Below are 24,404 nucleotides of genomic sequence, written 5' to 3' on the forward strand. Positions count from 1 at the left end.
TTGTTGTTATAGTATCAGTACATTCTAACGCCGAACGCGGAACTCGGAACTCCTCACCGCTCTCTGTGTGCTCACTCTCTAAAGGTCCCGTCAATTGTAGGAGAATGGTTACTGCCACCCGTCAATGTTATAAGAAGCAAGTTACAATGTATGTTCCTTGTATGCTTGATGATGATGTGGATATGAGCTCTGCCTGGGAATATTTTATTTATAAAACAACTGTTTAGTGTCAATAAGTGTTATCTTTATAATATGTATATCTACGCATTAAAATTTATAATGATCTCATTTATGAGGTGTGTTTATAATGATAGTAAAATGCATCGTTTAAACTGCACATTTTGATCCATTATCATCGTTCAGGTCTGCTTAATTTATTTTCAACGTGCATTTAAATATCATTATGACTTTGGCATAAAATAACAATGCAGAAAATTGTTTGTTGAATTTATACAAGTCTGCTAATTCCACATGTTGAATATGACCTAACAATTTCATCTGTTTCATCATTCACTAGACCGAGACATGTCCTGTATAAATTTCTCAAAATTTTAAACTTTTTTTGTTTGAAAATTGTCAATTTTCAATACCTGCTCTGCTAAACATATATTATAACTATGCCATTTTATTCATGGGTCTGTCAAAAATGGATGGTTTGTCAAGATTTTCAAAATTTTTGTTTAATCAGTGGTTTTTATTATTGTAAACGCAAATAATAAAAATCTGAAAAAATGAAATTACCAAACTTGCACTAAGCCATTTTAAAGTGATGTAAGTCATTCTAAGATACTATTTTACTTCTGAAGTAGTTTTAAACCATTAGAAATAAACTTATACACGGTGTCCGGAAACTCGTGGTACAAGCGGGAAACTGGAGAATCTACACCAAATGGGGAACCCAAATAAACATAAAGTTTTTTGATTTGAGCATTTTTACAAAAAAAAAAAAACCAAAAAAATATATTTTTCGACTATTTTAGGGTTAAAGTTTTTTCTGGTGTTTAGGGTTGAACAACAGATGTTTTAACCCTGCAGAGCAGAAATATTTTATGATTACACCGGATTAAAAGAAGGGTGATTTCAAAATAATGCTTCAAATCCGAGTTTCTTCATTTGTTTTACTTTCAAATAGTTTTAATTAGTTGGGTACTTTGATCTTCAGTAATAAATTATAAGAATTTGATTAAAAAAAATCAACTTCTAACTCGATTTACTCGATAACGAAAGCTCAAATCAAAAAAATATATAGTACAAAATCGACTCCAAATGTGATTTAGATTCACCAGTTTCCCGCTTGTACTACGAGTTTCCGGACACCCTGTATATACATATGTACATTTTAATTATGTATATATATATGTTATATGTATATTTTAAATTAACTCTATCAAATATGTTGGGAGGCCTTGAAGAAAATAATGTCCCTCAGGACATGTCATCTTTTAGGATGCTTTTTGATAAGATTATATATTGCAATGCAGTACTCTCTCAGTAGTCCTCCAATTGATTATCTGACAACTACTATATTCCTCCGTTATTTTTACTAGTTGAAAGCACAAAATCAAACTATAATTCGCCAGTAGGCATATGTCAAATTCATTATTCCATCACATGCCTAGACTCGAGCACAAAGCTTTACACCGATGCGTCAAGGGTTGGGTTATCTTTATCTTACACTCTCAGTTACTATGCCGCCATCTCTCTTGCTAGAGCTGACCATTTTACCAGTCACCAGAATTCATTATTGTTGTTTTAGGACATTTCAATTATGCCATTTTTTTTTTTTTTTTTTTTACAGTGAATACCTCACAAGAGTCCCAACTGCTCCCGTCACCAGGGCCATACTGGTAGTATCTTCCACTCTGGAACGTGCCGCAAATATACTATATATTATTTTAATTAATTAATTGTGAAATAACACAAATTAATCAAATAAAATTTATTTGCGCACGCCGGGTTCGAACCCGCGACCTTCGGAATGGCAGTCCAATGCGTTACCTCTGGACTATGCCGGCCGTCAACGGCCATGTTTTTTGTTTGAATTAGTTTACAAAATGGAGTGTTCTCGCAAGTATGACACCATAACTTTAAATCAGTATGAGTACAAATTTCATGCTAAAAACTGTTTTTTACAAAATACCTGTTTTAATTTTTAATATGTGATGTAGGTATGTGTACAGTATAAACCTCCGCTTTCACTAATTGGAAATTTAGTGAAAGAGTAGGTATAAGAGATAATTATTGTAACGATGTGAAACCGTAGTTTCGGTCTTCTGAATAGTTACCAAATATGACCTTGTTATTTTTAAATAAAATATATCCAATTTTAAACCGAGCAAATAATTACATAGTGAAGAGTGAATGGCTCTGATGCGACGATGTATTAAAACTTGTTACCATTTTCTAAAAACTATTTGTTTTGGCGTTGTTCATATTGTATTGTCTCTGTAGTAATTTGTTGTTTTCTAGTTATTTAATAGTCAATAAGAATATAAAATCAGCATTCCCTGCAACTGTGGTATAAAATGGAGAGAACCACACTGGTAGTCAGTATTATAAAAATAACTAATAATTTTACTTTAATTAATTACTTTTACTTAAATTAATTAATTAATTTCAATCCACTATGGTGGATTATGTTGAAATTTTCTCTGTGAATATTTTTGTGTAATATGTTGTATTTTTATCTTTTTTTTAAAGTTTTAATGTTTGATGTTTTTACAGAATGAAATTGTTCTACTCCTTGTTTGAGTTTTATAAATCCTTAATTAAAGTTTTTAAAAATGTGATTGAATTTGTTTGAGTTTATAATGATAATTGGATGATGTGTAGTAGTGCCATTTTTGAGAAAAATAATGGGCGTTTTACTAAAACAAAACATGTATGTACAAATTTGTAAAAAGACTAAATAAGCGCTTTTACTTACCGATCATTACCTCAAACTTAATACATCGATTTTCAGAAATATCTGTTTTTATATTCAACAACTAAAAATTAGCTCTGTATGAATTAATTTGCACATTAAAAGAATAAATAGATCAGCACTATAACTTCAAAAATGAAATAACTGCAAATGTTGTCAGATTGGGTTCAATTTAAACATTCTTTAGATTTTTCGTTCCACATGACAACACTTTCCGGCTGTCGTAAAACTTTTATTAACTTTTTACAGAACGCAATTATGTAAAATCAATCTAGTAGTTATTTAATTTTAGTGCAATGGCGACGAAATACACATCATTTTTATTTATTCACTGTCATGTATTCCAATCCACAACATTTTTACATATAAATAGAGCTATGAATAATTATTTAAGTTCATTAATCACTGCCTATGTTCGCACTCCACAGTCCAAATCTGAAGCCGAGAAGGCTTTTTAACTGTTTGATGAGTGTATTCTTTTATAATTATTAAACTTAGGCAGAATAATTTCACAGCTAGCCTTTGTTTGTTGGTCTGAGTTTTAACCCTTTAAATATCAGGAACCCAAATTCGTATAATGTTTGGGGCCAAATTTGGTCTCCTAATAGTTAAAGGGTAAGGGGAAATTAATAATTTATTTTATTTATTTATCGTTTCTTTACATTGTATCTTTTTTTTAAAGTTATAATTTTTAACCTCACTAGGACAAGCCTGTGTTGAATAATAATAGGGTATTTTCACAAACGATACTGTTAAAAATGTGTGGAAGGTTTAAAGTTAATTTTTCTGATTATGATTTCAAAAACAATCTAAAATCACACATTCCGAAACAGTTCCAATTGGTTACACAATCACCATAAATAAACCACTCTCGAATGTTTCCTATATCACCGTAGCGGTGACAACGGAGTACAAAGAGTTATAGAAAATTTATTCATCAACTTAAAAATAAAATAAAAATACCTTCAATATTTTTTTTGAGAGTAAAAAACACAGTGATAATATCCTATTGTGAATGTAATATTAAGTGCAATAATTGACCAGATTTCACCAGTAGTTCTGATCTTTGAGGTGCTGTATGAATGTTATGCCTTATAAATAATTAACAATGTAAGATTTGCATGGTTTTTGGTATAAATAAATAAAACAAAGTTGATTAAATTAAATTCTTTTATTTATTATAGAATTCTTGCACCAGCAATATCTGTTAAGTGGACCGATTTTTAAAATATAATTTCTGGAATTTGAACACCAAGACAAAATTTAAATTGCCAACTAAAATGGCAAAAATTATGTTTTGTATACATTATAACTATCAACAGAAGTTGTTACAGAACATTTCAAACCAAACTACTCGGTTTTCTTCTTAAAATAAATCTTCAAAATAATTTCTACATGCTACAATATTTTTATATAATACTATGTATACATATCTTAAATCGTTACCAAATCACACCAAAAAGAGTATAACCTTACAAAAATAAAATTACAAGCATAGAAAAATATTACCTAGATACTAAAAATATGGCCGTTTTCATGAACACATTTTATAAGAATATAAAAATATGGCACCGGGTATAGAGACTTAATTTGCAAATCTACATACTAAAAATGTATGGCTGATTTCTTGAACACATTTTATAAACATAAGAAAATATATGATAAAAACTATGTACAAAGATTTAATTGCAGAGCTACATTATTAAAAAGATGTAGCCGAATTTAACAAACACATCTTATACGCTTAGAAAAATATAAAACTAGGTATAAATATTTTATCACGTAATCTACATATAAAAAGATATACATAGCTGTTTTCTCTGAACACATTTTGCAGTCAAATTAACACATTTCGGGTGGGAAGGGTAGTTCTACCTTTTAAGCCGGTCTTACTTGAATGGCGGTAAAGGCATTGCTGTTCAATCATTTTATATCAATCTATTTGCAAGTATCCCAACTATAAGTATATGTATTTATAAATGTGAACCAAGTCTTCCCATTCTTCTAATTCTTGTCTTTTGTATGGAAGAATATTTTATCAAAAGGAAACTATATTTAAACCTTACAGTCCTTAATACAGCTATCGCACCGGAGATGCGGAAGTTTTTTGTTTTTTCTGTAATGATTGTGCGAAAACATTGTTTTTTGTAAGGTGATAAAATACATTTTTTACAAATAAAACATCACTAAAAGGCCACCACCGACTTTAACTTCGGTTTATGGAGTAGTATTACAAAAGTAGCCTTTAATTTCAGACAATAATTTTATAGTTGGGGTTGTGGTGAATATTATGTAAAATTATTAATTAAAATATATGTATTATTTTCAAAGATATAGCTGTTTCAAACAAAATCCATTTTCTCAAATGGGACCCTTGTTTTGGCCAGCATGAAATGTGTTAAAATATAAAACTATGTATTTGCGGACCTACTACTCTTATAGTTCTCTTTCAATATTGCCAATGAAATGTTGGTAGTGAGGATGCCTTTTGATTTTAATGATTTGATGTCGCTAAGCAGTGACGGCTGGATTTTTCCAAATTTAGCCACAATTTTCCTCCTGTCTGATTCTGCAACATGCGGAAGAATTACAGAGGCCATATCATAAGCACTTAATTTAAGGCAGTTGTACCACATTGGAGTCAGATCAACTTGTAAAGTAACCGGACAACTGGGCAAGAGTTTCAAAGTGTCGTAACATTCTTCTTTCTGATTTCCTGCTAGTGGAGTATCCAACTGTTTGAAAGGATTTATTAGAACATTACTCCACGCTTCCATATAAGATTTGCTGTAAAATGATTTTGTAGAAAACAGAAATTCTTTCAAATCCGATATCATTCCAAACTTGATCATCTCTTTTGTTATTTCATCCAACAGGTTATCTTCGAGTTGTAAATGATAAATGAAGATCACTTTGATCACGAGGGAGATGGTGGCCTGGTTGTGTTCCCGAGCATTCCAAATCTGTTGCAAGGCTTGGACTTTGTTTTCCAAGAATGTAGCAGTCAGGAATTCCAATCCTATATTGCACAAACAGTTGATGAAGTACAATTCCCACAGCTTGGACCACAGACCAGTAACCGTGAAGTTTGTCACTTTTTCAACCACATCGCAATCCGCTAGACTCAAAAGGCATTGCAGAGCTCTTATCCTGTTGTTATAATTTTCCAAGGACTCTGATTCATCGAGACCGATGCGTGACAAGTAACATGCCGCCATCATTGGATTGGTTCCTTTGAGAATGTAGCACGCTTTCATCAACGTCTCTTTACTCAAAGTCCCATCGTCTATTGATTTAGTCTTGCCATGCGTACTGCCATTGTGGGAGTGTTGTGTCTTGGATTGATTTAATATTCTTTCTATAATATTAATTCTGATTGTAGAAGAATTGAGCCCGTTGCTTTCGGCAATATCATCAACGGCGGCGTGAATATTGGGGCACTCGGTGTAAGTTAGAATAGACTGGTGATTATACAACGCCTCGATGAGTCTCTGAGGATTGTCACACAGTGAAAGAAGCTTTTCCTCCGCTAGACCAATTTTATGAAGTATATGCGCCGTTAACGTAAGCAAGTGTTTAGATTGCATTTTCTTCAAAACATTATTAGGTTGAATTTTGGACCAATGCTCAGCAAACTGATAGCACATATTGGCTGCCGCCACCTGATCAGCCCCAATAATACTCCCTTGGTAGACATAGTAAAAGCAGGCTCCGGCCCATTCCAAGTTGGTAATGTGTTGGATACATTTATGGGCTTGCTTCAAAAGCGAACCGTTTTGTAAATTTAGAGACCACTTGAACCCTACAGATTCATTCAGAGACTTTCTCTGGGTCATACTTTCTCTGACTGCACTGCTGCATATCATATCATAACGCTCTTGCATTTCCACATCTAGAGGCAGCAGCCCCGCCACAGGCAACCAATACTCGTATGTTCCCAGGGTGAGTTCAGACTTCAGGTTGGTCCAACAATCGGCAGAGATTAGAGATTGGAATGGCAGTCTGTAATATCCTATTTTAGGGAAGGTTTCTTTCACACTGTAAACATCCAACTCTGTTTGTTTTGGCTTACTGACCCTTCGATATGTCTGCAAAAACTTCAACAAAACAAACTCTTTAAAAAACACCTGATCACTATGCACGTGCTTCAACAGCTCGATGATCAGTAAGAACACTTCGTAAGAGTATTGGCAGAGAGTGATGGTAGTTAAATTCTGGAAATTTATTTCCCCATTGTTAAATAGTGTTGTGAGATTAACAATCAAATCATCCTTCCGTTGAATTCTTTCAATAATAGCGAGACATTTTTGCAACAAATCTGCTTTCATGGGTTCCACATAAACACACTTATCTCCAAAATTATCAGTAACAATTTCATAGTTAGTATTCCAAGATTTAAAGAGTGAGAATAGATAAAACATCAGAGCTTGATCTAGACTTATTCCAGTGACCATGCAGAATTCTTCTAAAGTGAGGAAATTGAATGAATCAACATTTACCAAAGATTCTAGCAAAGCATTGATATTGCAAATGGTGTTCTCCTGCGTATATTCTGTGAAAGAAATTCCGTACTTCTCCAATTTGGAAGCAATGTTGTTTTGGGAGTAAACATTGAAGGCCTGTTTATATGGAATGTTAACATGTTGAAACATTTCTTTGCATTGTAGAATGTATAGAGCTACGTTCATTTTCCTGTGGGTGTCTACAAATCCAGTCAACAAATCACTCAGCCATTCTTCCAGGGATGAGTGGCAGAACATGAGTATTGAAATGTTCAAGTGATCGGGTTGCTCGAATGCCATCATCTTACCGACTAGAACTTTAATGTAGTTATCGTTGAGTCCTGAAAACCAAGCTGGACAGCTGTCATTATTTTGCAGGCGATACATTGTATAGTAGGCCATAATTCTAGAGAAGTGTATATCATTCTGTTGAGATTGGAGCTGTAATAAAGTTTTCTTCAAACAAACAGATCCATCGCTGCAAACATCTGAATTACAAACACAGATTGACAATCTGCCATTAGAGCCAATGGAGATATTTTTGGACATCAATTCACTCCACAAGGGAATAATGGAGCTGATAATGTGAGGATTATAAAATGAGCAAATCTTCCATGCGCTTAAGTGTTCTTTACAGTTATTGTGAGAATAATAAATAGACATAAGCCAGCTGCAAATGTGAATTAAATTTGATGATAAATACATGTAGTTACAATTCTGTGAAATTTTCAAAATGAGCTTCAGAGCGTTTCCCACAAAGTTGAGGTTATTACAATCTATGTGACGGATTATTTCCACTACGACATCCACAGAATGTAGATCTTCATCTAACATGCAAGTTTTACTGTCAAATATGAGATTTGCTAATGCAATTTGTGTGTTGGAATCCACTTCGCGAATAAGATTTAGAATGCTTTCAGCTTTCCTAAGTTTTAAACAGGAGCCTATCCGAATGGACATTATTAAAATCTCTCTTACATTATTTCCTTTGTCATCAATTTTTTGGGATACGTCTTTGCACCATTTTTTAAAGAAGTGAAGGCGATATTCTCCGATGCTGTAATCACACAGTGAAATTTTGAAATTGAGTTTGTTTTTCAGAATATATATACTATACAAGTGGTCTAATACGACATTCTTTTCATTAACGTAAACAGATTTCAGGAAATCAATGTGATTGATTTCATTTTTCTCATTCATTTTATTGGAGTACAGTAAATTCTCCAGTTTCAGTTGGACAGAATTGACACACACTATTTTAAAAATATCTTCCATTTGATTATAAAGTTGAATGGCTAAATTGATCTGAGAAGACTGCAAATACTTTTGTATGCACATTACATAGGCATCTCCTTGTAGTGAGGGATAGACACCGGTTATTCTCTGAATATCCGCCAACATTCCGGGTTCGCCCTTCTTTATAATACGTCTGATGAGGATTTCATAATCTTCACACGCCAACTCGTGGCATTTATATTTCATCAAGATACTCTTGACTTCCGCTTGTACAATCTCTATATAGATGGCCTTGGCTAGCTGGTGGTCAGTTTCCTTGGCGCTGTGGGCGATCTTACTAACTTTAGCAGACCAAGGTATGGGAGCAGACTTTAGAAAGAGAAGCACGCACTGCAGCATTTCTTCATCATTATTCATGTGTTGCAATAGAATCTCCATCTTGTTTTCATCCACAATGGGGGAAACGTTGATGAGCTCTTCGATGTGTTCTTTGATCAGATTATCACGGTTAATATTGTTCCGTATTTCGTAGGCTTCAAGATAATCTGAAAGCAATGAACCCAAATCTTCCGCAAAGGCTTTACGCAAAATGAGCTTTGCAAGTTCCTCCTTACCCAGGGTCATAAAGTCCTTCAACGACACTATTATATTGTAAGATTTCTTCAAGGTCTGAATGTTCTTCAAGCAATGCAATAGAAAGTAGAATTTCTCCGTTTCAACTGACATAAAAGTGACAATGACATTTGAATCAAATATTAAAGGAGTTAATTTCTCCGCTAACTGAACTCCTATGTCGGGCCAATGTTTAGATTTCTCTAGTGAAACTATTCTCTCCTGAGCCCATTTAATAATCACGTCCGTGCTGAAAGGCCTGATGTTAATTATGTTAGGGATAAAATACTCCAACCATCTCAGAAGTGTGTTGAGTTTGGTATCAGGCGATACCGAATAAAGAAGTTCGGTAACATTTAGCTGTGTGAGTTGGTGGATGAGATAAGGGTAGCATTTGACCCACACGAGACAGGCGAGATCCAGTTGATCATCAGAAACGAGCTTGAGAAGGAGAGCCAATGCACTTTGCTTTGTCAAATCACTCCATTCCAAAAGATTCTCTACATCTTCAAACTGTATAAGTTTGAACACCTCTGATTTCCATATCAATTCATTGAATTTCTCTTTCAAAGCATGATCATTTGCAGATTTAAAATATTTCTTCCCAAATTCAAGTAATACAGATAAGTTTATGTCAGTTTCAGCTCCTTCTAGGCAACAGTTCAAAATAAAATCCACACTATCACAAGTTGACAATATTTCTTTTAATTCCTGGAGATGTTCTGAAGCATAAGACTTCTTCAGATTGGAGAGAAGGCATTTAGCTTTCAGTTGGAGCACAGCGGCTGGAGACAGATTGTTCAGCTTTGCAAAGGCTTCAGCCCCTTCATAATTCCTGGCAGCAATCAGAATTTCTAGTTGTGATAATGGAGAATTCTCTTGGATTTGGTAAATGTATATCTTCTTATCTTTAATATCCAAATATATGGCTGAACCTTCAAATCCTCCAATTATGTAACAATGCTCACTGACAGGAATATTAAATTCAATGCTGAAAATAAAGAAATCTGCAATGCACAGCTCTTGTTCATTAGATGATTTCTTGAGAAGTAGAAATTTATCAGTATTTTTGAATGGTATAATACATTTTGCTTGAATAGACTCGGTCAGCAATATTTCTTGGTTAGTTATCGGACAAACGACGAGGACGCCTTTTTCAGTGGTGGACTTTACACAAACTGTTGAAGCATTTATAGGATTAATTTTCTTAGCAGCTAATTCAATTTCCAATGCTATTTCTTCATTTAATTCACTGTATTTCATACGGGTTAATTTGAATTGGATATCATTATTTCCATCTTTTCTCGGGAGAATAGTGAGACAATGAAATATCAAACTGTTGCTGGCCAAGATCAAAGAGCCATTTTCCTGTTCGTAAATGGAGATCTTTGAAAACTTTTCTTGAGTTATACGACCGGGAGAAGATGCGGTCGTAGAGGTCAGGAGATCAATAGTATAGAGTTCACTGCTTTCTAATATAACCACTAGCACATCTGCATTATTTTGTATAATCAGTCCACTGATGGGTGAATCAAATGTTTTGTGGAGTTTGACTATTTGGCATTTAGAGTCAGAGAAAACCAATACACTGTTATCGAAGTAGACACATACATATGGGTATCGGAGGAAAGAGTGGAACTTTGGAACGCCGTTGAAGACATTGTTCTGTAGAATGTTAGAGATCTTTACCGAGAAGTTGCTAACTCCTTCATTGTGATGCACAATGCCCGCAAACTCTTCGGGTGAAGACGATTTGTCAATGATTTCCCAACAATTCATTTTGGCCTGAAATAAAGAAAAAATGTGTTAAAAGCATGAAATTAACAGGCTTCTGATACTTCTGAGGTTTCCTGAGACTGTCCAAGATTCCAAAAAGTACCCGGGGCTGGAAAATGTTCAGAATATTTTAATTCAAAGATAAATCAAACAAAGAACTAGCCAATTATATCAAGGACGAAAAAGGAGGCAAATTTACTAATAAAAGCATTCATTGACGTAACAATTAGTGGTAATAACCTGGGAATGGTGAGTATTATTAGCTTCGCAAATGGTTTTATATTTCAAAACTTCAATAATATTTCAAATTTTCATACGGAGATTTTGATGCTTGACGGTCTCTTTATTATTTAGGCAAATATTACTTACGTGAAGTACAATGTGCAATACATCCGCGAAATAGATATTAAATTAATAAATGCTTTCACCACTTCATTAAACACTGGACATAAAATAACTTGGAGAAATACATAACTGTAACAAAACTGACGGCACTGACGGGTACATTTTTTTAATTTTCAAACATTTGAAATTGTTGCCATTTGTCAATTTTATCATAAAGTATAATATTGTCTTTGGAATATTTTTGCAAAAAATACTTGAATATTCATTTTTCTTTTCCTAAATAACTTTAACACCTTTTTTCCAACGATGCGAACCATTAGGTAAACAAAGGTAAATTAATTGATATTTTTTATGATTTATAACCAAAACACTTTTTTATTCTCCAACATCCCGAAACTATTATTTTGACTACAGTAAACACTGAACACAAGCTGACAAATATTTTTGACATTTCTTATCACATTTATGTCCTCAACTCAATAGTATACATAACCGTGAAAAGGAGAAAGTTTTTAAAATATTACGTTTTAATTTCAATGGACCATAGTTAAATATTTTTATTAAAATGTTAGCAAGAAACAAGGGATTGTTATACAGTGCCTTGGTAAATTTAAGCTTCCAAGTTGTAAAATCTTCTAGAAATAATACGATTACGATTTTTAAAAATAAATTGGCTGACTTTAATTGAATTTCTTTTCAGAATTTTAGTAAGACCAACAAAAAATGCATCCACTCTTCCATAATAAGAAGTGGAGTTATTCCGATCGTGATTGAACAGACGGGCCGAGGAGAGAGGGCCTATGACATTTATTCCCGCTTGTTAAAGGAAAGAATAATATGCATGATGGGACCAATCCACGATGACATGAGCTCCCTCGTAGTGGCCCAACTCCTGTTTCTGCAATCTGGTAACTGCCTACTTTAAATTTCTGTCCCTGATTTGCAAAACTGACCAATTTCATTGCCCTGCTTCCAAAGTTTAATCAATTACTCAGAGATGTCACTCATAGCAAATACCTTAGAATATTAAGAAAACGCCCAACTCCAGTAAAATATTGGCCCTGTTTGCTTGTATTGGTTGGCAACTCAGGTCCCTAGAGGCGCTAGTGTAACACATTGCATTCCTTCAAGACAATGGCGGCAAATAATAGAATCTATTTAGTACTTGGTGGCGTGGTAGACTTATAATTATTAATACAAACTTATAGCCGCATTAATTTTTGGTAAATATGTACCTAACCGCGGCACTTTTAAAAACAAATTATGGGAATTACACTTCATTTCAAAAATTACTACAGATAATAACTATTCACACACACAGCATTGGTTATTAGATTCTTAATTTTGGTAAATTAGGTAATTTAGATTGAAACAAAACTTTCGCAAATGTCCTCAAAAATCCAAAATGAGGCCAAAGGTATCGTTTTATGAGAGAAATTTTGAACTTATTGAATAAAAATGGAATTTGAATGCATCTTCTACCGTCTCTCCCGACGTGAATATGTAGTTGTTTCTTGTAGTAATTAAGTTGAAACGAAACATGATGTCTATAATCTTTGACTATTAAAAGTGCAATGGTTAGGTAAATACTTACAAATATTTAAAAAAAATGCAGTTGTAGGATTTTCGACTTCTATAATTTATTAATTTAACGAAAATAATTCAAATAAAAACCCTTACAATGTATGAAAGATAACCAGCCCGCAGAACTCATGCTGCTAGGAGGCGCTAGTGTAGCATACTGCCATCGGAATGTATGGGAAATGTCAGAAGTTGGAGGTATTATAACTATTCTACGGTATTTGCTCATAGACAAATACATAATAATTAATCTATTTTAGCTAACCCTTAGACATAATGGCCACTTGAATTATCAGAAATCATTTCAAATTGTGATTTATCAATAGGAAAAGGCACTTACGGCCGCTGTTCCCAATCCTAATAATCAAATTCTAAGCGAATCACCACTGCACTACGTAATTCCAACACACAATAATTGCTTAAGCAAGCCGCCCAGTCTAAGCCAGCCGGACAGTTGGATTAGCCATAAGCAATATGTAAGGAAAAAACTAGTTACAAAAAGTGTCGACAGAGTGAAAAAATACCGCGAATCAATGATCAAATGTCACTCTGACAATCGACAGTCGCGCTCCTTTCAGTTTTTTGTGTTGCATTTGTCATTATCATTTTGTGTGAAGTTCTTCGCACGCTTTGCTTTGATCTCCATTTTAAGGTTTGTTTTGGTTTGTTTTGCTGTCGCACGGAGAAAAAACTTACGTCGATCTGCCAAATCAAATGGGAAGTCCCGATTGTGGCATCACGTTCAAGTTGTCACTTTATTTTTAATATATTATATACGTTAGTTTAAAAAATATGAAATACCAGTTTATGAATAACGGTATTTAAAAGAAGTAATGTGTATTAATAAGAGCTACAATAATTAACTCTTTAATATTAATTTAACATAGAAAGTTTTTAATTTGATGTCATTTTATTGTCTATGGTAATGTGCGGTAGTGTGTGGGGCTACTTAAGATTTTCAAAGATAAAATGATTGGGAACAACGCAAATCGAACGTTCCCTACAAAATGCTTAAAAATCGCTTGGCTGAGCAAAAACAAAGATTTGAACTTAGATAACGATTAAAAAGTTGGGAACAGCGGCCGTTAGATGCAGTAACTCTGTCTTTCTTTTAGAATCCAGTAAAAAGCCCGTTCACATGTACATCAACTCCCCCGGAGGCAGTGTGACAGCTGGACTTGGAATCTACGACACAATGCAGTATATTCTGCCGCCAATCGCTACATGGTTTGTCGTTTGATATTCATAAATGAGTAGTAGGTTGCAAAACCTGCTCTGAAAATTTTGGTAAATTTCCTTACTTTGTCTAGTTCTGAATATGCACAAATTATTTAAATAACACTTCGTTTCAACTTAGTTACTACAAGAAACATTTATTTACTTCGGAGGAGATTGTAAAAGATCCAACTTTAAAAAATTCATAATTTAACTTATCAAAAGATCATGTGCCGCCATGTTTTATTTTGTCATTATGAAGTGACTTTTGCCAAAAGTTCCACTTCAATCTAAAAATGGACAAATTATTTAAATAACCCAAACTTAAAAATAAGATAAAATAAGATCTCTGTGGCTTGTACATAGTAAAACTTTGTCACTGACTGTTAAAAATGAAGAGATCCATGAGGAATGCAAGGCTGATTTAAGCGTAAGGGTTAAGATTAAGAATTGGACTCTGAAATGCATATAGTAAGGAGAACATATGATGCAGAAGTTAATGGCAAAAAAAAGTTGGGGATGCCTGAGGAAGACATTGCACAATCAAGTGAATCAAATACTTGAATGTCATGTCAAGAGTCAGAATATGTATAAGAAGCTAATGAATAGTGATAGTTAGGTGTATGCCATATTAAAGGTATTTTATTGTTTGGTTGAGCAGGTGCGTGGGTCAGGCCTGCAGCATGGCTTCCCTGATCCTGGCTTCGGGAGCCCCCGGGATGAGACACTCTCTGCCCAACGCTCGCATCATGATCCATCAGCCTTCTGGTGGTGTTCAGGTAATGTTTATTAATTTCACTCATCCTTACATCAGACACAGTTATTAGCATCGATCAAGTATTATCTAGACAGGCGTGTGAACCTTAAAATTAACACCGAAACCAAAATTAATGGTTTAAGAAAACATTTATCAAAAAGAAAGTGCATCAACTCGCAGTCGAAAGGTCGGAAAAGGCATTGCTTTTACCTTTTGTTCATCTGCGCGGAGCAAATTTTTCTGCTAGCAAGTTCGTCCCAAAGCTCAATTGACTAGCTTTGTGAAGATCGCTTTTCAAACATGAATTTGAGGCAGTTAGCAATATCTTAGGACTTTACCATCAGCAATTTATGAATATTTAAAAAATATGCATACCTCGTAGATAGCTTCGAGGCGGCTTATTGATTAAAATAACAATTGATAAAATCTTACATTTCTTTCTAGCAAAACAATTACGTCACACAACAAATTACGACAACACACCACAAAATGAATGATCTTCGCTGGTTCCGCGTCTGTTTTTAGAAGCTTGTACAACAAGTTTACATCAAATTCGGTTGTTATGTTCTGTAACCGGACAACTCAACACAATGACAATGTCGTGAAAGTCCAAAAAGTGATGAAACAACAACTAGGTTAAATAAGTTACTTAGATTATGTTTACAGCTTAGTTTTTTTCATTCTTTATATCACTTTTTAAAGGTGTATTGAATTGTCATTGTGTTGAGTTACTATGTATTCGGTTTGACCTCCCCTATCACTCCACTCCGTTTACGGGATATCCTGCATAAAGGTAATTCATGGCTCCAATTACCAAATACCTGTAAAGAATGTAGGCAACATTTTCTGTTTCCACATATTTAATTTCTTTATGTGATTTCTATAAAATTACAAGCTGCCCGCAAGTAGGCATATTGTTTCCCTTTTATTACGAAATATTTTACAGCTATAAGAAGGAAGATATTCGTGGCCAAAATGAATCTTTACACAATATCTACCTTCACTTCTAGATCAGATGGAATTATCGACTCACTATTTCCCTTATATTATGAAATATTGTACAGCTATAAGAAGGAAGATATTCGTGGCCAAAATGAATCTTTACACAATATGTATATACCTTCACTTCTAGGTCAGCTGGAATTATGGACTCATTATTTCCCTTATATTATGAAATATTGTACAGCTATAAGAAGGAAGATATTCGTGGCCAAAATGAATCTTTACACAATATCTACCTTCACTTCTAGATCAGCTGGAATTATGGACTCATTATTTCCCTTATATTATGAAATACTGTACAGCTATAAGAAGGAAGATATTCGTGGCCAAAATGAATCTTTACACAATATCTACCTTCACTTCTAGATCAGCTGGAATTATGGACTCATTATTTCCCTTATATTATGAAATATTGTACAGCTATAAGAAGGAAGATATTAGTGGCCAAAATGAATCTTTACACAATATCTACCTTCACTTCTAGATCAGCTGGAATTATGTACTCATTATTTCCCTTATATTATGAAATATTGTACAGCTATAAGAAGGAAGATATTCGTGGCCAAAATGAATCTTTACACAATATCTACCTTCACTTCTAGATCAGCTGGAATTATGGACTCATTATTTCCCTTATATTATGAAATATTGTACAGCTATAAGAAGGAAGATATTAGTGGCCAAAATGAATCTTTACACAATATCTACCTTCACTTCTAGATCAGCTGGAATTATGGACTCATTATTTCCCTTATATTATGAAATATTGTACAGCTATAAGAAGGAAGATATTAGTGGCCAAAATGAATCTTTACACAATATCTACCTTCACTTCTAGATCAGCTGGAATTATGGACTCATTATTTCCCTTATATTATGAAATATTGTACAGCTATAAGAAGGAAGATATTCGTGGCCAAAATGAATCTTTACACAATATCTACCTTCACTTCTAGATCAGATGGAATTATCGACTCACTATTTCCCTTATATTATGAAATATTGTACAGCTATAAGAAGGAAGATATTCGTGGCCAAAATGAATCTTTACACAATATCTACCTTCACTTCTAGATCAGCTGGAATTATCGACTTATTATTTCCCTTATACATATTATGAAATATTGTATAGCTATAAGAAGGAAAATATTCGTGGCCAAAATGAATCTTTACATAATATATACTTCACTTCAAGATCAGCTGGAATTATCGACTCATTATGGCTATTCAACAAACGCACTTCAATACAATTTCGAAAAGTGTTATAAAGTCTTGAAAAGTGATGAAAAAAAAGGATTAAATATGTTTCGTAAGTTAGGCCTTTGTTTGCCTCACTTTTAATGACTTATCACCTTTTAAATGAATGTCGTGTTACCTTTGTCATGAGTTGCCATGAAACCGTTCTTTATTCTGGTACTTTGTTCAACCTTCTCCACTTATTATTGATAGCCTCTTCTCGGCAGTTCTATCTATTCCTCATTCTAACTATGTCTTCTATGAAACCTTTCCCCACAGGGTCAAGCGACAGACATTCAAATCCAAGCAGAAGAGATCATGAAGCTTAAAAATCAGATAAACCAGTTATACGTCAAACACACCGGCCTGTCCCTCGAGCGGATCCAGTCCTCCATGGAGAGGGACAAGTTCATGAACCCCAAAGAGGCCCAGGAGTTTGGCCTCATCGACAAGATATTGGAGCACCCTCCGGAGGTACCAGAAAAGATGGAACCTCCCAAGAGTACTTGAGCATGTAATACTGAATTCTAGCAACTAAGCTTATATAATTTTTTTGTTATAAATGATAGTAAATCGTATGTATAGGTTTTTGAATAAAATTATTGTGGTAAAAAAAAAAAGGTTTATGTTTTTATATTTTGCTACATTAAAATTTAAACGGCGAGTGATCAGAAGCAAAGGATAAATGTATACTAAAAATATTAATGAAAAGTCGTCCTTTTTACAATAGCGCGCAAATTGCTCGCTGTGTAAAAAACTTAACTATATATCCGAAATCGAGTAAATGAAAGTTCGAACCTATTTCCAGAATGTTATATTTTGTTACACTATGCAGTTATGACACTTAACAAATCTTTGCCACCTCACCCAATTTTAGCGTTGCTACGCCCAGTGATTTGTTCAAGAATAAAAATTCATATCCTGCACAGAAAAGTCTCAAAGTGGACAACGCTGCAAACTTTACTTTTCTGTGCATATTTCAATGTGCGCTCTTCGGTGGTCAATGTACAACTGATGTCATAGTTCATTCAAAGCATTCTCGAATCCTCCCGGTGACGAAAATATGGTCACATGGTTTGCCTCCAGCTCGTCAAAATGATACCCAGATTTCAAGTTAGGGCAAGTCTATTAATTTGAATGTCTATGCACTAAACATAGTGAACATATCTTGTACTGAAAGTTAGTTTTTACTCGCTAGACCATGAGGAGCCAGTGAGACTCCAGCATCCCCAATTGGGATATGTTGTGAGGCTGAAGGTAGTGGGAAAAAGGAAGGTGAGGAAGTACCTGGCTTTTCAGATCTGGTCACCAAACACGGCTATAACAATTTTAAGCAACGTTTCAATTCTGAATGGTGGTCTTACACCAGGGCGATACTTCTAACATATAAAATAATAAATAATGGTATTAATAGCCAAATGTAATTGTAATGGTTAGTAATTAAGGTAAAAAAATATAAATGATCATAAAAACCAAAAGTATAAAACCAAGTTCTTAGCCCTTAAGGTTTATACTACGGAGGAACCTTCATTCCTCTATGGTTTTTACCAACGCCAGGCGCCGTTTGGTTCGGGGCCGGCCCTGGCGATATACAATATCAGGCAAATGTAAGAGAGACAACGCTAAATAGACTAGAACCAAAAGGTTAGGTGGCTTTGTTTTTCATTCAAATATACAATTATTTATATCTATGGGCATTTTTAATGTATCTATTCAGGGCTCACAAAACACAACATATTTGGGGTGACATTGGTTTATTTATGGGTGACATAGCCTCAATGGCTCCGGGCAGTACAGCAATTGGTGATTTTGTTTAGTAAAAGTCTATTAAATTACCCTCTTCAGACGTTTTTTTTGTCTCATTTTTAATAATGACATCTTTGCGCGCGTAAATTTATCTATCTTCTATCTATATAAATATAAATGTTTGTTCAAAATCTTTAATCTCCGAGTTCTTCACCGATTTCTTTGAAATTTTGACACATCGTTGATCGTTGCATTCAAATACGCGTGTGTTTATTCAAGGTTATATTACATATATGTCACCGGTGACAGGTAAAAACATAATTTTTTGAAAAACAGCGTCATCACTCATCAGTTTTATATATTTATACGAGAGTGGCTTATTTATTATGTATACTAGTGGGGCCTGGGCAGACGTTTTCCTGCTACAGACCGCCTTCTATGTAGGGAAGTTAAAATTTGTAGATGTATGTATTTTTCGATAAGAGATCAGATAAAAATAAAATATTTCAATGAATTTTTTTTTCAATCACTTCTAGATCTCGTTATATTTTAAAAACTATCCTATATTTCAAGCTGAAACCAACCATACACATTCACAAAATTTCATTGATAAAGGTTGAGCGGTTTCGGAGATTATCGTGTACGAACACAGTGACACGTGATTTTTATATATTAATTTTTTTCCTCCGCTGCTCATCTCACTGGGGAATTTCTGTGTCGAGATGAGCAGCTTTACAATTATATTTAATCAAATAAGTAAAGTACATAATACAGGGTTTTCCAATAAGAGGTGTTATTTTGATATTCAATCGTAAAAGATCAATGGTTTCGTTGCTTGTGTGGCAAGTAGCGCCGTCTCGTTGAAAGTAAACATTGTCCAGATCAATATCATCCAATTCCGGCCATAAAAAATCATGGTAAATCATCTCTCGATAGCGTAATCCATTCACCGTAACTGTTGCTCCAGCCTCATTTTCGAAAAAGTAAGGTCCAATGACTCCGCCGGACCGTAAACCGCACCAAACAGTCACACGTTGAGGATAGAGAGGCTTTTCAACAATAACTCTTGGGTTTTCCGAGCCCCAGATGTGACAATTTCGCTTGTTGACGAAGCCACCGAGGTGGAAATGGGCATCATCTCTCAAGATGATTTGCATTTGATTCACTCAAGTGAATTTTAATAATTTCAATGCGTTGTTGAAGCGTGTATCGTTCCATTTTTATTAATGGCGTAGTTTCTACTTGTCAAATGTCAAAAAATGACAGCTTCAAAAGTAACATCTACCGAAATAGCGGGCTATTCAAAATAACACCTCTTATTGGAAAACCCTGTACATAGGTACATAGATGGATTATATCGAATATGGGGTTTCTAAGGTGATCTATGACAGAAGCTACGATACGGGTGATCCAAAATCACCACTCCCAGCTAGTATGAAATTTTTGACCATTTTCTATTTATCCAATCGATTTAACGAAGCAATAGTTTTTATATTTTCACTGACAGATAAAAACATGTTTTTAAACAGCGCCATCTGTTGGACGTAAAAGCAACACACACACTGTTTTTTCTCTATATGCACAGACAGACTGAGCATCAGCAACGCGTGGCGGAGTACATCTAGTGACTTATAAAATTATGGCGCTAATAAAAACTTCAAGGGCTCTGTATTAGGTGAGTATTATCAGCGCCATGGCATTTCGGCGCCCAGCTGCACGCACAAGGGCCCTGTCTTTATCATATTTGGAGTTGATAATGTGGTGTAACTTTTTTTGATTTGAGTTTTCGTTTTGGTGAAGGTAAATTGAGTCCCAAGTTGAAATTCTTTTGGTCAATTTTTGAAAAAAAAAAACGGTCGCCAGGGGGTTAATACCAGCCGTTTAATTCATTTTAATGCGTCAAAGCGTGACCCGGCTCCAAACATTTTTTTAACCCTTTAGTTGCAGAAAAAAAATAAGAACCTTTAAAAAAAAAACGAAATACTCAGACCTAATAAAAAAATTGGTAACTCAGGTGATATAGATTCTCTAGTACCACAAATTTTAACCACATTTTCTTAGCCTGTATGGTATGTATGGTTCACAGTATTGCTTTTTAGTGTGTACCTACAATGCACTCGTACCTTCTTAAAAATTGAGCACAACATGATATATTATGATGTTTTATGATTGAATGATGTATGTATGGGATGGAAGATATTCTCAGTTTCGCCCTGTTGAGGACCACCAGTCCGGATCGAAGCATTGCAAAAATTAGCTTCAACCATGCTTGGTGACCAAATATCACTACCCAGGTAAGTAATTCACTTCCCCACTTCATTAGACTCACGACAATCCCAAAAATCGGAGAGGCCATAGTCCCACTGGCTGTGCCGGCCCTATGCTGGCGCAATTGGAGCACTCCGCTCCGAACCCCAAATCGCCATGGCGCCAAGGAGCTGATAATACCTAACAGTCCTAACACATTGCCCATGAGATTATTTTTCATGAAAACGGCGCTACACAAAAATCCAAATCATCCGAATAATATTTATTATAGTGATCACCCACCTAGGCGTATACTGGTTTTGACAAAGGAGCGCTAAAATTTTACTAGCGCCAGGCGTCGTTTGGTTCAGGGGCGGCCCTGCCTTCTGGCCCCATGGCAGTTGGGACTCTCGCGGCAACACATAAAAATAGATACGGGGTCAGATCAATTTACTGAGCGCCGTTATCACGCGGCTGCCAGCTTTCAAGGTGACAGATCTCGTACGAAGAAATGATATTCCGCGGCAGTTCCCCAATTGATCTGACCCCCTCTCCTGCCGTAGAGAGAGGAAGATAATAGCGTAGTATGACACCTCAACATATAATCTGTATAGGTCACGTTCAAATAAGCGTTGATGCGTATAGCATAAAATATCTTAGGCTTTAACCCTCTTCTTTTTTTACGTTTTTGTGGGTACCTAGGTACTTTCGATTACATATCTCTAAATCTAAGAAAAAGGTTTACCGGCTAGTCAAACCCTAAAGAGAAAGTCTGGCTAGAAGCCTTTATTAGTTGAAAACATTCAAGTGGAACAGAATCCGTTAGGTCCTTCTCGGAACCTGATTCCACTTCGATTCCATTATTACCACATAACACCATTATTTGTTTGCTAGCTTGTTGTTTGTAGAACCGCCACCCTGACGCAAAAGGTAAGTGCCCCCCATACACATAGGACACCTAGTGGCACCTACCCGCCTGGCCGCCTCTTATCTCGCCGCTGTGGCGGGCCTCCTGTGTGCGCACCACTTAGGAAAAACCTTCTAACTCTTCCCGGACACGTGACTTCTTCGGTCAAATAACACGTTTAAATTTGAAATAAGGACAATGTTCTTTTTCATAACAAATTTAGAGCTTTATTTTCTTGTTTAAAAGATGATTTAGCAAAGCCTTATCACCAAACATACTAATTTCGATTGTGGTTGATTGTAACGATGGTTCAACTTGGATTTGTTTTTGATTTAAGGGTCATTTTCAATTTTTTTCTATTAAGAATTCAGACAAACTATAAATTACCCACCTTTCTAGGTACTTTATAGTTATCAAAAAATTATTTTAATTTGTCATTTTCAAAATTCGAACTGGTGTGTCAAGAATCAATTATTTTGATAAAAACTAATTAGGAAAAAATATTCACGAAAATGTTTGTGTTAATACTTTTTCGTGGATATTTTTTTTGATTTCTGCTGCAATAATAAATTTTAAATCTCCTAGTTTTGAAGTGTAATTTACATAAACTTTCAGCTTCATAAATTCTATGATTATTATAATAATATCCCGTAATTTTTAATGGGTCTGCGCTAGTGATTCTAATAAATCATATTAGAATGTGATCAGAAAAAATGTCCTCTTCCCAATTCAATTAGCATTTTCTTCAGGAAATTTTGTTAGATTAATTTGTGACGATAATATTGTCTTTAAATAATGACTAACCAACAAGCGAAAAAAATCATAAATCTTCTCGGACTATTTGATTCACTTGATCGTGCCACATCGTTCTGGGTCGTCTATGACTTCTGCTTCCACCACTTCATTAAATTTAATTTTCATACATTTTCATACGTCCAGTCCATTCTATTTACTTAGATAATATGCATATAAATAAAAAAGAATATCTAACTTTATTATTTTTAAAATTCACCTTTCACTCACTCCAAGAATTCGCCGTTCTTGTGACAAGCAAAATCACGCATCAATTTGGGTGGGTATTTATATGTATGAGTTAATGAGATAACCTCTCCTCAACCTTCGGTAATATTACAATTCAATATGCAATTTATTCAGTTTTGTGGGATGGTATCTACAATATTATTTTGATTATCACGTACAAGATCAACTTACCAACCAATCATAATTTGTTTTACCTTACTACACAACTTCTGGAGAAGATAATTTAAAGAAACAGAGCCGGTCCAAGAATGATACAACCTGGTCACTAGACATTGATCATGGGCGTGATATCTGAGAGGTTTCAATATCCGCCTGAAAAGAAGGCAACTTCAAAAATTACATGTCCTGATATGCTCCTGTCCTATCTCAATCAAACCCACTTTTAAACAATATATTTTTGAACTAGACCATGCAAAAATCAGACGTTTTCATTTTTTCACCCACTAACATGCAAATAAACTAGTCCCAGCGAGTGCGCTCGTACGGTCGTCATCGATTTTTGTCCTCTTCCTTCTCACGCGTTTTGTTTGAAAAATAAAAAGAGAGAAGACACTAGAGCGATGAAGTCACGTACGATCTCTCGCTGGGACTAGTTTACAAAAAGTTGTTGCCTTGAGCGCATTTTTCGTCGTTTTGCCCAGGCGTCAAAATATCCTTTGCCCGGCCCTTACAATAATGATTTGACACGAATGCTTTATTGAATTGCATTAAAAACCATCCAAATTGATGATGTTTTCTGAGTAATTCTGTCAGAAAAATATAATTTATACATTGATAATAATATGTTTTTTATAAAATTCTACACTTTTCAACAAAGTGCTTATTACAACCACCGGAATTTGATTTCTGGTACCTTCCGCTAATTGGGTGACAGTTTTATTTTACCAAGATTCACCTGGACACTGTAATTTTACCAACCATTATTGATATTAACACCAGTTAACCTACGATCGACTGTAATTTAATAGTCGTTCAACGTTCACACTCCCCGTGCCCAGTATTCCTCAGTGGCACGTAATGCCACAGAACACTGCATTGATGCACGCGTGCATTTTCGGGGTTAGGTCCTCTCTCGGGACAGATTTGACCCACGTATACCTTAAGTGTAACTTTTCTACCTAAAAAGGGCAATAAATCGAATATTATTTGCACTAATAGTGAAATATTATGTAAAGTTCACTGCAATATGCTTGCAACGGTGACCGGATAAATCATCAAAATGATAATTCATCACATCTTTAAAAAGTTAAATTAAGTCATGGAAAGTGATGAACAAGA

General features: G+C 34.7%; 3 protein-coding genes across 3 annotated transcripts; 1 reads left to right on the forward strand and 2 right to left on the reverse strand.

Annotated features, from left to right (window-relative positions):
- Nucleotides 1-4,952: 4,952 nt before the first annotated feature.
- Nucleotides 4,953-7,756, reverse strand: LOC149425339 (kinetochore-associated protein 1-like). The gene has a single exon (XM_089651083.1). It carries the CDS (start codon nucleotides 7,726-7,728, stop codon nucleotides 5,335-5,337), a length of 2,394 nt encoding a protein of 797 aa, XP_089507209.1. The 5' UTR covers nucleotides 7,729-7,756; the 3' UTR covers nucleotides 4,953-5,334.
- A 643-nt stretch (nucleotides 7,757-8,399) lies between these two features.
- On the reverse strand, nucleotides 8,400-10,585 carry LOC149425340 (uncharacterized). Its single transcript, XM_089650770.1, has 2 exons — nucleotides 8,853-10,585; nucleotides 8,400-8,482 (listed from the first exon to the last, which is right to left on the reverse strand). Exons 1-2 carry the CDS (start codon nucleotides 10,534-10,536, stop codon nucleotides 8,400-8,402), a joined length of 1,767 nt encoding a protein of 588 aa, XP_089506896.1. The 5' UTR covers nucleotides 10,537-10,585.
- A 1,250-nt stretch (nucleotides 10,586-11,835) lies between these two features.
- Nucleotides 11,836-17,790, forward strand: ClpP (Caseinolytic protease proteolytic subunit). The gene is made up of 5 exons (XM_089651084.1): nucleotides 11,836-11,998; nucleotides 12,095-12,302; nucleotides 14,091-14,202; nucleotides 14,852-14,969; nucleotides 17,465-17,790. Exons 1-5 carry the CDS (start codon nucleotides 11,960-11,962, stop codon nucleotides 17,693-17,695), a joined length of 708 nt encoding a protein of 235 aa, XP_089507210.1. The 5' UTR covers nucleotides 11,836-11,959; the 3' UTR covers nucleotides 17,696-17,790.
- The last annotated feature ends 6,614 nt before the right edge of the window (nucleotides 17,791-24,404 follow it).

Source organism: Hesperophylax consimilis, chromosome 3 (assembly GCF_061612785.1).
Source record: "Hesperophylax consimilis isolate HC1 chromosome 3, BYU_Hcon_1.0, whole genome shotgun sequence".
Classification (NCBI taxonomy): Eukaryota; Metazoa; Arthropoda; class Insecta; order Trichoptera; family Limnephilidae; genus Hesperophylax; species Hesperophylax consimilis.